General features: G+C 43.8%; 1 protein-coding gene across 1 annotated transcript in view; it reads right to left on the bottom strand.

Annotated features, from left to right (window-relative positions):
* LOC127639928 (uncharacterized) overlaps nt 1–17301 on the bottom strand; it is a 40279-nt gene extending 22978 nt beyond the window's left edge. The window contains exons 1-4 of the mRNA XM_052122268.1: nt 17188–17301; nt 9974–10291; nt 9568–9849; nt 9265–9434 (exon numbers count right to left, since the gene is read on the bottom strand). Of these exons, the coding sequence (XP_051978228.1) occupies nt 9265–9434; nt 9568–9849; nt 9974–10291; nt 17188–17236 (819 nt within the window). The 5' untranslated portion in view covers nt 17237–17301. The remainder of the gene's footprint in view (nt 1–9264; nt 9435–9567; nt 9850–9973; nt 10292–17187) is intronic.
* Nucleotides 17302–18168: the final 867 nt, after the last annotated feature.

Here is an 18168-nt window from a genome sequence, read left to right as displayed (position 1 = left end):
AGGATTTCGGAATCCACACTCGGGAGATAATTTTAAGAGTGCCTCCGCAACACTATGTGCTGAGATGTTGCGCAAAGGCACTGCTTCCGGATATCGCATTGCAAAATTCACCAGAACTAATGCAAAGCAATGCCCGCATGTAGTCTTCTCTTATGACCCGATGAGATCCATGCCAATACTCTCGAAGGGGATCTTGATCAATGGCAGCGGGCGCAATGGCACTTTTGGGGTGGCTGGTTGATTCACCAACTGACATTTATGGCACGATGCACACCACTTGTGAACATCCCCGTGAATGCCCGGCCAGAAGAAACGGGCCATTATACGGTTCAAAGACTTTTCGTGACCTAAGTGGCCAGCCAAGGGATTATAGTGAGCTGCCTGGAAGAGCTCTTCAGTCCTAACAGCTGAGTTCTAGTCTCTTTGGTTTGAGTGTCCTGCGTCACTCGATACAACCACTCTTTAATAGTAGAAAAGTACGGGTATGTGAGTGCAACTGGAGCTGGAGTACAGGCTGGAACTGTTGACCATCAATTACTTTCACTTGATCAAAGGCGTGCTTGAGGGACTCTGGTACTTAGATTGGTTAATTCCCACATCACCCATCCACTAATTCTGGGAACCAATTGGCCCGGTTTTAAAAATGTGTTGAGGGTAATGTGTGTGGATGGGTCCTGTTAAGTTGTGGGGCAGATTGTAGTGTGGAATACTATGGCTGGTGAGGCAGTGCCAGGGCCATCAACTGTTCAGGGGAATGACATCAATTATATTTGTCTGCTAATATATCGGGAGGGGCCGGGTCGTGATTCTACACACCCTGTGCCTTATCAGGCTAATCAAGCCTCTGAGAGGGATAAAGGACAACTGCAGAGGATTGTGCAAGAGAGAGAGATCATTTACGGACATGTCCGTCATGTGCGTGTTTGTCTTTTATACAGTCTCCCCGTGCTCACTGGAATTAGAGACAGGTGTTCCCTCTTCCCTCTCTCCAACACGGACCACACCCCCGCTGCCACATACCCCCACCGCCCGACTCAGTCCAGGGAGCCATACGCCCTGGATTCGAACTCATGACTCCAGGTGTGGTAGTCAGCGTATTTACTCACTGAGCTACCCAGACTTCAAGTGAACAGATGTAAGATATTTAATTTGGCTACTTCGTTCAATTGAACTTAAATATATTTAGCATTTTTGCATTAAAGGTGTACTCATTAACTTTTTTGTTTGTGTTATCTTGGACTCACAGTAACACCTAGCGGAGTGGATACAGCATAATTCATAATCAATACGATTTAGTTACAGAAGCCATTGTAGAAATTCACTATTTACACTCAGCCATGATCAATTGAGTTAAAGTGTATGTGGGGATGGGGGCGTGGTTGTGTGGCTGTTTGCGGGAGAGAGAGAGTGGTGTGTCTTGTCAAAATCGGTCCGGTCGACGATCCCGAAGCCTACCTCGCCTCTTCGAGAAGACAGCTGAGGAGTGGAAATGGCCGTCTGACCAGTGGGTGGCCAACTGTTGCCACTACTCTCCGGGGAAGTGTAGCTTGCGGCCCAACAGCTTCCTGCAGCCAATCTCCTCGTTTATGCCGACCTGAAATAAGCCATCATGCAGCGGGTCAGCCAGAGCCCCGAACAGAGCTGTCAGTATTTCCACTCTCTGAAGCTGGGAAAATACGGCCACCTGTTTGCGTTCTCGCAGCAGCTCGCTGGAAGTGGTTGCTGGTGGGGGAACCCCATGGCGCCCAGGACATTGTGGACCAGGTGGTACTGAAACAGTTCATCTCCCAGCTGCCCCGTGGTTTGGCCAAGTGGGTCCAGTGCCACCGTCCGGGATCACAGGAGGATGCTGTCCAGCTGGCCGAAGGTTTCATGACGGTGTTTCCGTGAAGCAGTGAAATGGTATCTCTCTTTCTTCTCTCTCTCTCTCTCCTACTCCCACATCCACATGTCCTCTTTCCATCCCATCCCTGCCCATTGGAAACAGGATGGTCCTATGCCCAAATTTCTTCCCCGGATAGGGGGGTTTCCACCCCCCTTCCTGTGTCTCCTGTTAAACCTGTCTCTCTCCTCTATACCTACCAGGTTGGTGAGCCCAGTCCCACGGGTGTGGTAGCGGAGACTGGGCCGGTCTGTTGGAGCTGCGAGGAGCCAAGATGTCAAGTAATGGAGGTGGACACTCTTGTCCATATACCAGACGCTCCACAGGCCACCCCAATCAAGCTGGGGCGTAAAGAATACAAGTGAGTACTCAGGGGGATACATAACAAGCTTTGGTGGATTCTGACTGTTCCCAAACCACTATCCACCAATGATTGGTATAAGATGGGGCACTGGGCACAAATAATCGGGTGAAAGTGTGGTGTGTGCACGGGAATATTCACACTCATCCATTGTTAACATTGAGATACTATGCAAGGGAAGAAAGCATATAGGAGAGGCTGTTGTTAATTCCTGCTTCACCCATCCACTGAGTCTAGGGACGAATTGGCCTGATTTTAAGGATTTATTAAGGGGAATATGCTGATCTCCTGGGATTTTCACACACAACAGTCTCTAGAATTTACTCCGTATGGTGGCAAAAACAAAAGACATCCAGTGAGCGACAGTTCTGTGGATGGAAATGCCGTGTTGATGAGAGCGGTCAACAGAGAATGGCCAGACTGGTTCAAACTGACAAAGTCTACGAGGCCCTCAAACACTCGTTTGACCAAGTGAGAGTAATCAACGGTCAACAGCTCTGCCCTAACTTCGTGATCGCAACCCAGTTATTAGTACCGAAGAGCCATCAGGAAATGCTTTTCCAGGCATCTCACCATAATGCGATGGCTGGCCACTTAGGACAAAAAAGAAATACTTGATCGATTTAACAGACACCAACGCTTCACACTTTAATAAAAATAAGACTCATGGACTAGTCCCTTCTTTATATGAAAAAAAGCAACAGTCTGAGAAATGAGCGAAAGACTGTGAACATTTGTTGTAATTACATTAAACTAAAACTAAACAAAGTGCTGCAATGAAGTACAAAGAAGAACTAATGCTCTCACATTTATTCTGTGTTCGGTGCTGCTTATTTCACACGATCTGAACTTTAATGGACACTTTGAGTTCATGTTTTCTACAACGTCTCTTGAGATTTTTGATGGCAGGTTTTTTTAACAGAAGCAGAAGTGACCGACTAGACCTGCAGTCATTTTAATAGTTAAATGTTATTTTGGTGATTGTTATTGTGAATGTCAAATTGCTGTCATGAGTTCCTGCACATGAGTGTGTCCATCTGTTCAGTATATCTCCACCTAGTGCCCAGATGTGAGAACATGTGAAGTCTGTGACCTCTTCTGTTCAAGTCTTCTGGATCTGATGTCATAACCCAAAACTACAATAGCAGCAACAGCAGCCACGCCCATCAGAGCAGAGACGACCAATCGGATCACAGCTTCAGTAGAATCACAAGAGCGGATCACGTCTGAGTGACGAGGAACTGAAACAAAATTGGGATTTTCAACTAATTGTTTTTATACTTTATACATATTTTATGATGTAAACTTCAGTATAAAACAACAACAGATAAATAATCACTAATATCAGCGCTGACACACCTGAACACGGCTGACAGACTTCAGTAATGTTGAGATGTTTAGTCTGGTTTCTGATGGGATTGTTGATCACACAGCTGTAGATGTTGTTCTCCTGATATTCCACCTCCAGAGGTAGAGAGAGACTGTTGAGATCAGACACACTGATGGAGGACAATAAACTGTTTCCTTTGTACCAGGAGAGAGTCGCCTGTGTCACATTCACCACTGAACACACCAACACACATTTAGAGCTTGAAGAACATTGAGAAGAGTCTCTGATGATCACAGGAACCAGAAGATGAGCTGGAAAACATGATAAATCATCTTGCTGTAAAAGAGCTTATTGTGATGTCAATAAAAAACATGTTTAAGTTTTAAGTGTTAAGATCTTCTTAAAGCCAAAACAGTTGAATATTATTGAACTCACCATAGACAGTAAGAGTGAAGTTCTTGCTCACACCGGTGGTAGTCTCTAGTTGATAAAGTCCAGAGTGTGTGATTGTGGTGTGTGTGATGGTGAGATCTCCAGTCTGATGATTCACCTTCAGTGTGTTTCTGAATCTCTCATCAGCACCATCATATACAGTGATGCTGCTGAACATTACATTGATTTTAACTAATGAAGTGCTTTCAGTTACAAACGTCCACTCAATCAGATCATGATCACTAATATCAGTCATCTCAGTGTGTAGAGTGACAGAATCTTCCTCCATCACAGACACAGACTTCATTTCACCAAACACACCTGCAGAACAAACATGAAGAGGGTTTGTCTATTTTATGCGGGTCTACTAAAGCATAAACTAAAATTAGTTTTTAACCACATAAATGGAGAAATTAAGAGCTTTCACAAAAGTAGTAAATAAAATGTTAAGTTGATGTTCAGTTCATCTTCTCATCTACACCAAAATACATTTGCTAAATTGTACATAATCTATATAACATGAATTCAAACTAGATATCAAGGTAAATATTTTAAAGATTTGAGAGCATCTTTATCTGTAAGTAACAGCTAATGTAATCCCTGCAGTAACTAAAACACAATAAACTGATTACAAATATATTTACATAAACTTACCAATCAGATGCCACAAGCACAACAAGTGTAAAACAAACGAGAGCAACATTTTCTTCAACAACTCTTCGAGCCGTCTTTGAAACTATCGTTGGAAATGTCTTAAAACACTCTTGACAGACTCACAGAAGTGTGAGATTATAGTGTGAGTCTTTCATCGACACGTCTCAAACACTTTCACAGTGACACGCACTTCTGTAGCTGTTTACACGCATGTTCAGAGTTATAGTATGTTCTTCTTGCCCTTATTAATACTTCCTGACTGGAAATGGTCTCTCGAGCAGGGGCGGAGCTAGAGGGGTCCAGGGGGCCATTCTCCACAGACAGAAGCCTGACCACCCCAATCACAGCCGCACCTCTCAGTCCCAGGTGCCACTGTATCCACACCCTGTCGGACGTGTTTTTGCCCACCACAGACTGCTCACTGATTAAAAAATGGCAGCCAGTTGTATTGTCACATCTCTCCCCCTCTTGTTGATGGATTCACTGCTTTATATCGCTGGAAAGATGTGTTGTGTAGAGGGAAAGTCACACAAGACAATAAGAAACTCTTCACCCTCTAACTACTAACAGATAAACTCAATGCATTCATCCAGTAATAGAAAAGCCTTCATCAAACTATTTCTGTAGATGTCAAAGAATCAGACCACAGCAGGTTTCACTATGACTCACTGAACTGCTCTCAGTATGCTGTTCAGGGGAATGACCAAATATATTTGTCTGCTAATATATCGGCGGGCCGGGTCGTGATTCTTCCACCCTCGCTGGAGGGAAGCGATAAGGGCACTTACACCTGAGCTAAATTATGTCTAACACCTGTCTCTAATTCCAGTGAGGATGGGGAGAGCGGATAAAAGACAAACACACACGACGGACATGTCCGTAAACGATCTCTCTCTCTCGCACAATCCTCCGCAGTTGGCCTTTATCCATCTCGGAGGCTTGATTAGCCTGATAAGGGACTGGGTGTGTAGAATCACGACCCGGCCCCGCCCTCCGCCCTGCCACAACCGCCTACACAAAATAGTTACACTCAGGACATTCAGGACAAAAATGTCCCCATTGAAAACCAGGCCTGAGTCTTCTCTTTCCTGTTGTACATGAAACTGGTGTTGAGCGGGTAGAATTCAATGAAGCTGTCAGCGGAGGACATGTGAGGCGTCTATTTCTCAAACTAGAGACTCTGATGTACTTATCCTCTTGTTTAGTTGCACATCTGGTCTTCCACGTCTCTTTCTGTCCTTGTTAGAGACAGTTGTGCTTTGTGTTTGAAGACTGAAGTTACACCTTTCCATTGTTTAGCCTTTATTCCTCAAAACAACGATTGACTGACGAGTTTCTAGAGAAATCTGTTTCTTTTTTGCCACTTTTTATCTAATATTGACCTTAAGACATGCCAGTCTATTGCATACTGTGGCAACTCAAAAACAAACACAAAGACAACGTTCAGCTTCATTTAACGAACCAAATAGATTTCAACTGTGTTTGATAAAATGGCAAGAGATTTTTCTAGAACCAAATTAGCAATTTATCATGATTACTCAAAGATAAGGTGTTGGAGTGATGCCTGCTGGAAATGGGGCCTGTATAGATTTGATCTAGACTTTTTTATATAGTGATGGTGCTGTTCAGTTGCCTCCGCTTTTGAGGCCGTCAGTCTACGCATCTTATCACATGGCTCCCTGTGCATGAAACCACGGCTCATGCTACCCTCCGCGATCCACGCACGACTTACCACGCATCCCCTAATCATGACTACAAGGAGGTTATCCCATGTGGTTGCTTAGGAGACCTGGCTGGAGTCACTCAGTATGCCCTGGATTCGAACTCATGACTCCAGGTGTGGTAGTCAGGGTCTTTACTCACTGAGCAACCCAGACTTCAAGTGAACAGATGTAAATGTATTTAGCATTTTTGCATTAAAGGTGTACTCATTAACTTTTTGTTTTGTGTTATCTTGGACTCACAGTAACACCTAGCGCGTGGATACAGCATAATTCATAATCAATACTATTTAGTTACCAGAAGCCATTGTAGAAATTCACTATTTACAGTCAGCCATGATCAACTGAGTTAAAGTGTACACTGTGGGGATGGGGGCGTGGTTGTGTGGCTGTTTGCGGGAGAGAGAGAGTGGTGTGGCTTGTCAAGCTGGTTGGCATAATTTCTAACAACTGTTTCTCATTACAGTGATGGCGGAGAGACTCCGTAAAAACAGCCAAACACGCCAGAGAAGGGAGAGAGAAAGCCAAGAGTGTGCAGCATTGGCATCTGTTTTATCTATTGAGTGTTTTGATTTCCAGAGTGTTATTGAGAAGTTTGTTTATTTTTGAAGTGGCTTGAACTGAACTGAGCAAACAAAAAGACAACAAGAGAAGACTGCATTAGCTGTACAGAGAGGCAGATAATTAAAGAGCCTTACTTGACTATGTCACAGCTCCCTGTCTCCTCCTTTTCATCACCGAACATTGACTGAAGATTGAGGATACATCATCATGGAGTCATCACGGCTGGGCGAAGTGGTCAAAACCTTCGCTGGAATCCAGCAGAACCAGCACCAAGCCTTCATTGAGCTGTGGCTGGAGCAGGAACTGCATTTCCAACTTCTGCTCCAAGCCCAAGAGGAGGACTGACAGGCATTCCGGAGCCTGATCTGACACGAGGGGGTTGCTGCCGCGGCCCCAGAGCCTGCCTTGCCTGTCCCACCAGTAAACCCTAGTCAAAATCGGTCCGGTCGACGATCCCGAAGCCTACCTCGCCTCTTCGAGAAGACAGCTGAGGAGTGGGTGGCCCAACTGTTGCCACTACTCTCCAGGGAAATGTAGCTTGCTGCCCAAAAGCTTCCTGCAGCCAATCTCCTCGTCTATGCCGACCTGAAATAAGCCATCATGCAGCGGGTCAGCCAGAGCCCCGAACAGAGCTGTCAGCATTTCCACTCTCTGAAGCTGGGAAAATACGGTCACCTGTTTGCGTTCTCACAGCAGCTCCGGGACTCCTGCTGGAAGTGGTTGCTTGTGGGAGAACCCTGTGGCGCCCAGGACATTGTGGACCAGGTGGTACTGAAACAGTTAATCTCCCAGCTTCCCCGTGGTTTGGCCAAGTGGGTCCAGTGCCACCGTCCGGTATCACTGGAGGATGCTGTCCAGCTGGCCGAAGGTTTCATGACGGTGTTTCCGTGAAGCAGTGAAACGGTCTCTCTCTTTCTTCTCTCTCTCTCTCTCTCTCTCTCTCTCTCTCTCCTACTCCCACATCCACATGTCCTCTTTCCATCCCATCCCTGCCCATTGGAAACAGGATGGTCCTATGCCCAAATTTCTTCCCCAGATAGGGGGGTTTCCACCCCCCTTCCTGTGTCTCCTGTTAAACCTGTCTCTCTCCTCTATACCTACCAGGTTGGTGAGCCCAGTCCCACGGGTGTGGTAGCGGAGACTGGGCCGGTCTGTTGGAGCTGCGAGGAGCCAAGATGTCAAGTAATGGAGGTGGGCACTCTTGTCCATATACCAGACGCTCCACAGGCCACCCCAATCAAGCTGGGGCGTAAAGAATACAAGTGAGTACTCAGGGGGATACATAACAAGCTTTGGTGGATTCTGACTGTTCCCAAACCACTATCCACCAATGATTGGTATAAGATGGGGCACTGGGCACAAATAATCGGGTGAAAGTGTGGTGTGTGCACGGGAATATTCACACTCATCCATTGTTACCATTGAGATACTATGCAAGGGAAGAAAGCATATAGGAGAGGCTGTTGTTAATTCCTGCTTCACCCATCCACTGAGTCTAGGGACGAATTGGCCTGATTTTAAGGATTTATTAAGGGGAATATGCTGATCTCCTGGGATTTTCACATACAACAGTCTCTAGAATTTACTCCGTATGGTGGCAAAAACAAAAGACATCCAGTGAGCGGCAGTTCTGTGGATGGAAATGCCGTGTTGATGAGAGAGGTCAACAGAGAATGGCCAGACTGGTTCGAACTGACAAAGTCTACGAGGCCCTCAAACACTCGTTTGACCAAGTGAGAGTAATCGACGGTCAACAGCTCTGCCCTAACTTCGTGATCGCAACCCAGTTATTAGTACCGAAGAGCCATCAGGAAATGCTTTTCCAGGCATCTCACCATAATGCGATGGCTGGCCACTTGGGACAAAAAAGAAATACTTGATCGATTTAACAGACACCAACGCTGCACACTTTAATAAAAATAAGACTCATGGACTAGTCCCCTCTTTATATGAAAAAAAGCAACAATCTGAGAAATGAGCGAAAGACTGTGAACATTTGTTGTAATTACATTAAACTAAAACTAAACAAAGTGCTGCAATGAAGTACAAAGAAGAACTAATGCTCTCACATTTATTCTGTGTTCGGTGCTGCTTATTTCACACGATCTGAACTTTAATGGACACTTTGAGTTCATGTTTTCTACAACGTCTCTTGAGATTTTTGATGGCAGGTTTTTTTTTAACAGAAGCAGAAGTGACCGACTAGACCTGCAGTCATTTTAATAGTTAAATGTTATTTTGGTTATTGTTATTGTGAATGTCAAATTGCTGTCATGAGTTCCTGCACATGAGTGTGTCCATCTGTTCAGTATATCTCCACCTAGTGCCCAGATGTGAGAACATGTGAAGTCTGTGACCTCTTCTGTTCAAGTCTTCTGGATCTGATGTCATAACCCAAAACTACAATAGCAGCAACAGCAGCCACGCCCATCAGAGCAGAGACGACCAATCGGATCACAGCTTCAGTAGAATCACAAGAGCGGATCACGTCTGAGTGACGAGGAACTGAAACAAAATTGGGATTTTCAACTAATTGTTTTTATACTTTATACATATTTTATGATGTAAACTTCAGTATAAAACAACAACAGATAAATAATCACTAATATCAGCGCTGACACACCTGAACACATCTGACAGACTTCAGTAATGTTGAGATGTTTAGTCTGGTTTCTGATGGGATTGTTGATCACACAGCTGTAGGTGTTGTTCTCCTGATATTCCACCTCCAGAGGTAGAGAGAGACTGTTGAGATCAGACACACTGATGGAGGACAATAAACTGTTTCCTTTGTACCAGGAGAGAGTCACATGTGTCACATTCACCACTGAACACACCAACACACATTTAGAGCTTGAAGAACATTGAGAAGAGTCTCTGATGATCACAGGAACCGGCAGACGAGCTGGAAAACATGATAAATCATCTTGCTGTAAAAGAGCTTATTGTGATGTCAATAAAAAACATGTTTAAGTTTTAAGTGTTAAGATCTTCTTAAAGCCAAAACAGTTGAATATTATTGAACTCACCATAGACATTAAGATTGAAGTTCTTGCTCACACCGGTGATAGTCTTTAGTTGATAAAGTCCAGAGTGTGTGATTGTGGTGTGTGTGATGGTGAGATCTCCAGTCTGATGATTCACCTTCAGTGTGTTTCTGAATCTCTCATCAGCACCATCATATAGAGTGATGCTGCCGGCCATTACTTTGATTTTAACTAATGAAGTGCTTTCAGTTACAAACGTCCACTCAATCACATCATGATCACTAATATCAGTCATCTCAGTGTGTAGAGTGACAGAATCTTCCTCCATCACAGACACGGACTTCATTTCACCAAACACACCTGCAGAACAAACATGAAGAGGGTTTGTCTATTTTATGCGGGTCTACTAAAGCATAAACTAAAATTAGTTTTTAACCACATAAATGGAGAAATTAAGAGCTTTCACAAGAAGTAGTAAATAATCTCATCTACACCAAAATACATTTGCTAAATTGATCATAATCTATAACATGAATTCAAACTAGATATCAAGGTAAATATTTTAAAGATTCGAGAGCATCTTTATCTGTAAGTAACAGCTAATGTAATCCCCACAGTAACTTACAATAAAACACAATAAACTGATTACAAGTAATTTACATAAACTTACCAATCAGATGCCACAAGCACAACAAGTGTAAAACAAACGAGAGCAACATTTTCTTCAACAACTCTTCGAGCCGTCTTTGAAACTATCGTTGGAAATGTCTTAAAACACTCTTGACAGACTCACAGAAGTGTGAGATTATAATGTGAGTCTTTCATCGACTGCACACACTTCTGTAGCTGCCCTTCTTCTTGCCCTTATTAATACTTCCTGACTGGAAATGGTCTCTCGAGCAGGGGCGGAGCTAGAGGGGTCCAGGGGGGCCGTTCTCCACAGACAGAAGCCTGACCACCCCAATCACAGCCGCACCTCTCAGTCCCAGGTGCCACTGTATCCACACCCTGTCGGACGTGTTTTTGCCCACCACAGACTGCTCACTGATTAAAAAATGGCAGCCAGTTGTATTGTCACATCTCTCCCCCTCTTGTTGATGGATTCACTGCTTTATATCACTGGAAAGATGTGTTGTGTAGAGGGAAAGTCACACAAGACAATAAGAAACTCTTCACCCTCTAACTACTAACAGATAAACTCAATGCATTCATCCAGTAATAGAAAAGCCTTCATCAAACTATTTCTGTAGATGTCAAAGAATCAGACCACAGCAGGTTTCACTATGACTCACTGAACTGCTCTCAGTATGCTGTTCAGGGAAATGACCAATTATATTTGTCTGCTAATATATCGGCGGGCCGGGTCGTGATTCTTCCACCCTCGCTGGAGGGAAGCGATAAGGGCACTTACACCTGAGCTAAATTATGTCTAACACCTGTCTCTAATTCCAGTGAGGATGGGGAGAGCGGATAAAAGACAAACACACACGACGGACATGTCCGTAAACGATCTCTCTCTCTCGCACAATCCTCCGCAGTTGGCCTTTGTCCATCTCGGAGGCTTGATTAGCCTGATAATGGACCGGGTGTGTAGAATCACGACCCGGCCCCGCCCTCCGCCCTGCCACAACCGCCTACACAAAATAGTTACACTCAGGACATTCAGGACAAAAATGTCCCCATTGAAAACCAGGCCTGAGTCTTCTCTTTCCTGTTGTACATGAAACTGGTGTTGAGCGGGTAGAATTCAATGAAGCTGTCAGCGGAGGACATGTGAGGCGTCTATTTCTCAAACTAGAGACTCTGATGTACTTATCCTCTTGTTTAGTTGCACATCTGGTCTTCCACGTCTCTTTCTGTCCTTGTTAGAGACAGTTGTGCTTTGTGTTTGAAGACTGAAGTTACACCTTTCCATTGTTTAGCCTTTATTCCTCAAAACAATGATTGACTGACGAGTTTCTAGAGAAATCTGTTTCTTTTTTGCCACTTTTTATCTAATATTGACCTTAAGACATGCCAGTCTATTGCATACTGTGGCAACTCAAAAACAAACACAAAGACAACGTTCAGCTTCATTTAACGAACCAAATAGATTTCAACTGTGTTTGATAAAATGGCAAGAGATTTTTCTAGAACCAAATTAGCAATTTATCATGATTACTCAAAGATAAGGTGTTGGAGTGATGCCTGCTAGAAATGGGGCCTGTATAGATTTGATCTAGACTTTTTTTATATAGTGATGGTGCTGTTCAGTTGCCTCCGCTTTTGAGGCCGTCAGTCTACGCATCTTATCACATGGCTCCCTGTGCATGAAACCACGGCTCATGCTACCCTCCGCGATCCACGCACGACTTACCACGCATCCCCTAATCATGACTACAAGGAGGTTATCCCATGTGGTTGCTTAGGAGACCTGGCTGGAGTCACTCAGTATGCCCTGGATTCAAACTCATGACTCCAGGTGTGGTAGTCAGGGTCTTTACTCACTGAGCAACCCAGACTTCAAGTGAACAGATGTAAATGTATTTAGCATTTTTGCATTAAAGGTGTACTCATTAACTTTTTGTTTTGTGTTATCTTGGACTCACAGTAACACCTAGCGGCGTGGATACAGCATAATTCATAATCAATACTATTTAGTTACCAGAAGCCATTGTAGAAATTCACTATTTACAGTCAGCCATGATCAACTGAGTTAAAGTGTACACTGTGGGGATGGGGGCGTGGTTGTGTGGCTGTTTGCGGGAGAGAGAGAGTGGTGTGGCTTGTCAAGCTGGTTGGCATAATTTCTAACAACTGTTTCTCATTACAGTGATGGCGGAGAGACTCCGTAAAAACAGCCAAACACGCCAGAGAAGGGAGAGAGAAAGCCAAGAGTGTGCAGCATTGGCATCTGTTTTATCTATTGAGTGTTTTGATTTCCAGAGTGTTATTGAGAAGTTTGTTTATTTTTGAAGTGGCTTGAACTGAACTGAGCAAACAAAAAGACAACAAGAGAAGACTGCATTAGCTGTACAGAGAGGCAGATAATTAAAGAGCCTTACTTGACTATGTCACAGCTCCCTGTCTCCTCCTTTTCATCACCGAACATTGACTGAAGATTGAGGATACATCATCATGGAGTCATCACGGCTGGGCGAAGTGGTCAAAACCTTCGCTGGAATCCAGCAGAACCAGCACCAAGCCTTCATTGAGCTGTGGCTGGAGCAGGAACTGCATTTCCAACTTCTGCTCCAAGCCCAAGAGGAGGACTGACAGGCATTCCGGAGCCTGATCTGACACGAGGGGGTTGCTGCCGCGGCCCCAGAGCCTGCCTTGCCTGTCCCACCAGTAAACCCTAGTCAAAATCGGTCCGGTCGACGATCCCGAAGCCTACCTCGCCTCTTCGAGAAGACAGCTGAGGAGTGGGTGGCCCAACTGTTGCCACTACTCTCCAGGGAGCTTGCTGCCCAAAAGCTTCCTGCAGCCAATCTCCTCGTCTATGCCGACCTGAAATAAGCCATCATGCAGCAGGTCAGCCAGAGCCCCGAACAGAGCTGTCAGCATTTGCACTCTCTGAAGCTGGGAAAATACGGTCACCTGTTTGCTTTCTCACAGCAGCTCCGGGACTCCTGCTGGAAGTGGTTGCTTGTGGGAGAACCCTGTGGCGCCCAGGACATTGTGGACCAGGTGGTACTGAAACAGTTAATCTCCCAGCTTCCCCGTGGTTTGGCCAAGTGGGTCCAGTGCCACCGTCCGGTATCACTGGAGGATGCTGTCCAGCTGGCCGAAGGTTTCATGACGGTGTTTCCGTGAAGCAGTGAAACGGTCTCTCTCTTTCTTCTCTCTCTCTCTCTCTCTCTCTCTCTCTCTCCTACTCCCACATCCACATGTCCTCTTTCCATCCCATCCCTGCCCATTGGAAACAGGATGGTCCTATGCCCAAATTTCTTCCCCAGATAGGGGGGTTTCCACCCCCCTTCCTGTGTCTCCTGTTAAACCTGTCTCTCTCCTCTATACCTACCAGGTTGGTGAGCCCAGTCCCACGGGTGTGGTAGCGGAGACTGGGCCGGTCTGTTGGAGCTGCGAGGAGCCAAGATGTCAAGTAATGGAGGTGGGCACTCTTGTCCATATACCAGACGCTCCACAGGCCACCCCAATCAAGCTGGGGCATAAAGAATACAAGTGAGTACTCAGGGGGATACATAACAAGCTTTGGTGGATTCTGACTGTTCCCAAACCACTATCCACCAATGATTGGTATAAGATGGGGCACTGGGCACAAATAATCGGGTGAAAGTGTGGTGTGTGCACGGGAATATTCACACTCATCCATTGTTACCATTGAGATACTATGCAAGGGAAGAAAGCATATAGGAGAGGCTGTTGTTAATTCCTGCTTCACCCATCCACTGAGTCTAGGGACGAATTGGCCTGATTTTAAGGATTTATTAAGGGGAATATGCTGATCTCCTGGGATTTTCACACACAACAGTCTCTAGAATTTACTCCATATGGTGGCAAAAACAAAAGACATCCAGTGAGCGACAGTTCTGTGGATGGAAATGTCGTGTTGATGAGAGAGGTCAACAGAGAATGGCCAGACTGGTTCGAACTGACAAAGTCTACGAGGCCCTCAAACACTCGTTTGACCAAGTGAGAGTAATCGACGGTCAACAGCTCTGCCCGAACGTCGTGATTGCAACCCAGTTATTGGTACCGAAGAGCCATCAGGAAATGCTTTTCCAGGCATCTCACCATAATGCGATGGCTGGCCACTTAGGACAAAAAAAATACTTGATAGATTAAACAAACTCCAACTCTGCACACTCGTGTCGTTCTCTCTCTCCCTTCTCTGGTGTGTTTGGCTGTTTTTATGGACTCTCTCCACCATCACTGTAATGAGAAACTGCTGTTAGAAATGATGCCAACAGCTTGATGAGCCACACCACTCTCTCCTGTAAACAGACACATGACCACGCCCCCATCCCCACAGTGTACAATAACAGAGGGTGGTTATTGGTATCAGATGATTCTCCCTATGAGGGGACCCTAACAGATAGTCATATCCCAAACTAACAACACTTCTTGAGCCGATGTAGCGTTGTCAGGCTGGAAGGGCAGCAATGTTTTCAAAGCACCACAGCACCACAGTTAAAGGGACAGTTCACCCCAAAATGAAAATACTCTCATCATTTACTCACCCTCATGCCATCCCAGATGTGTTTGACTTTCTTTCTTCTGGTGAACACAAATGAACATTTTAAGAAGAATATCTCAGCTCTGTAGGTCCATTTAATGCAAGTGAAATCAAGAATATGAAGAGTATATAAACCTCTAAAGAGTTCTTCTCAATAGTAATTAGGGGATCTACTTTAATAAAAATAACACTCATGGTAACTAATGTAGATATTTTCTATGTTGTTAAAATAATATTCTGTGTAAGCTCAATTGACAGGATTTATGACATAACGTTGATTGCAACACATTTAGTCTGACTCGTCCCTTCTTTATATGAAAAAAAGCAACAATCTGGGACACAGAAAGGCGTTGTAATACTACTGAGAAATGAGCGAAAGACTGTGAACATTTGTTGTAATTACATTAAACTAAAACTAAACAAAGTGCTGCAATGACGTACAAAGAAGAACTAATGCTCTCACATTTATTCTGTGTTCGGTGCTGCTTATTTCACACGATCTGAACTTTAATGGACACTTTGAGTTCATGTTTTCTACAACGTCTCTTGAGATTTTTGATGGCAGGTTTTTTTTTTAACAGAAGCAGAAGTGACTGACTAGACCTGCAGTCATTTTAATAGTTAAATGTTATTTTGGTGATTGTTATTGTGAATGTCAAATTGCTGTCATGAGTTCCTGCACATGAGTGTGTCCATCTGTTCAGTATATCTCCACCTAGTGCCCAGATGTGAGAACATGTGAAGTCTGTGATCTCTTCTGTTCAAGTCTTCTGGATCTGATGTCATAACCCAAAACTACAATAGCAGCAACAGCAGCCACGCCCATCAGAGCAGAGACGACCAATCGGATCACAGCTTCAGTAGAATCACAAGAGCGGATCACGTCTGAGTGACGAGGAACTGAAACAAAATTGGGATTTTCAACTAATTGTTTTATACTTTATACATATTTTATGATGTAAACTTCAGTATAAAACAACAACAGATAAATAAACACTAATATCAGCGCTGACACACCTGAACACGTCTGACAGACTTCAGTAATGTTGAGATATTTAGTCTGGTTTCTGATGGGATTGTTGATCACACAGCTGTAGATGTTGTTCTCCTGATATTCCACCTCCAGAGGTAGAGAGAGACTGTTGAGATCAGACACACTGATGGAGGACAATAAACTGTTTCCTTTGTACCAGGAGAGAGTCGCATGTGTCACATTCACCACTGAACACACCAACACACATTTAGAGCTTGAAGAACATTGAGAAGAGTCTCTGATGATCACAGGAACAGGCAGACGAGCTGGAAAACATGATAAATCATCTTGCTGTAAAAGAGCTTATTGTGATGTCAATAAAAAACATGTTTAAGTTTTAAGTGTTAAGATCTTCTTAAAGCTAAAACAGTTGAATATTATTGAACTCACCATAGACAGTAAGATTGAAGTTCTTGCTCACACCAGTAGTCTCTAGTTGATAAAGTCCAGAGTGTGTGATTGTGGTGTGTGTGATGGTGAGATCTCCAGTCTGATGATTCACCTTCAGTGTGTTTCTGAATCTCTCATCAGCACCATCATATACAGTGATGCTGCCGTCCAGTACATCGATTTTAACTATTGAAGTGTTTTCAGTTACAAACATCCACTCAATCAGATCATAATCACTAATATCAGTCATCTCAGTGTGTAGAGTGACAGAATCTTCCTCCATCACAGACACGGACTTCATTTCACCAAACACACCTGCAGAACAAACATGAAGAGGGTTTGTCTATTTTATGCGGGTCTACTAAAGCATAAACTAAAATTAATTTTTAACCACATAAATTGAGAAATTAAGAGCTTTCACAAGAAGTAGTCAAATAAAATGTTAAGTTGATGTTCAGTTCATCTTCTCATCTACACCAAAATACATTTGCTAAATTGATCATAATCTATAACATGAATTCAAACTAGATATGAAGGTAAATATTTTAAAGATTTGAGAGCATCTTTATCTGTAAGTAACAGCTAATGTAATCCCCGCAGTAACTTACAATAAAACACAATAAACTGATTACAAATATATTTACATAAACTTACCAATCAGATGCCACAAGCACAACAAGTGTAAAACAAACGAGAGCAACATTTTCTTCAACAACTCTTCGAGCCGTCTTTGAAACTATCATTGGAAATGTCTTAAAACACTCTTGACAGACTCACAGAAGTGTGAGATTATAGTGCGAGTCTTTCATCGACTGCACACACTTCTGTAGCTGCCCTTCTTCTTGCCCTTATTAATACTTCCTGACTGGAAATGGTCTCTCGAGCAGGGGCGGAGCTAGAGGGGTCCAGGGGGGCCGTTCTCCACAGACAGAAGCCTAACCACCCCAATCACAGCTGCACCTCTCCATCCCGGGTGCCACTGTATCCACACCCCGTCGGACGATAAAACACTCATCCCCCATATTTCTTGGCAACCACAGACTGCTCACTGATTAAAAAATGGCAGCCAGTTGTATTGTCACATCTCTCCCCCTCTTGTTGATGGATTCACTGCTTTATATCACTGGAAAGATGTGTTGTGTAGAGGGAAAGTCACACAAGACAATAAGAAACTCTTCACCCTCTAACTACTAACAGATAAACTAAATGCATTCATCCAGTAATAGAAAAGCCTTCATCAAACTATTTCTGTAGATGTCAAAGAATCAGACCACAGCAGGTTTCACTATGACTCACTGAACTGCTCTCAGTATGCTGTTCAGAGGAATGACCAATTATATTTGACTGCTAATATATCACTTAAGTTAATCAGTGAATATTAATAAGAACATATCATATACATGTAAATATATTCAGCTTTTGAGAAATTAAAATGTTGTATGTCTGCTGTAAATTAGTTTATTGGCGCATAATTTACGTGAATATTAGATAGTGGTCTCTGAACTTTTATTCTTGAGCCCTGGCTTCAAAATATAATTTGTTTTTATATTTTCCACCAGATGGCGCCATTTTTCTCATGTTTATCCTATGGAGCAATTACAAGCTTTTCCCCTATTCTCTGTTCGCTGTATTAAG

Source organism: Xyrauchen texanus, chromosome 48 (genome assembly GCF_025860055.1).
Source record: "Xyrauchen texanus isolate HMW12.3.18 chromosome 48, RBS_HiC_50CHRs, whole genome shotgun sequence".
NCBI classification, from domain to species: Eukaryota; Metazoa; Chordata; class Actinopteri; order Cypriniformes; family Catostomidae; genus Xyrauchen; species Xyrauchen texanus.
This window is presented reverse-complemented; position numbering and strand designations above follow the sequence as displayed.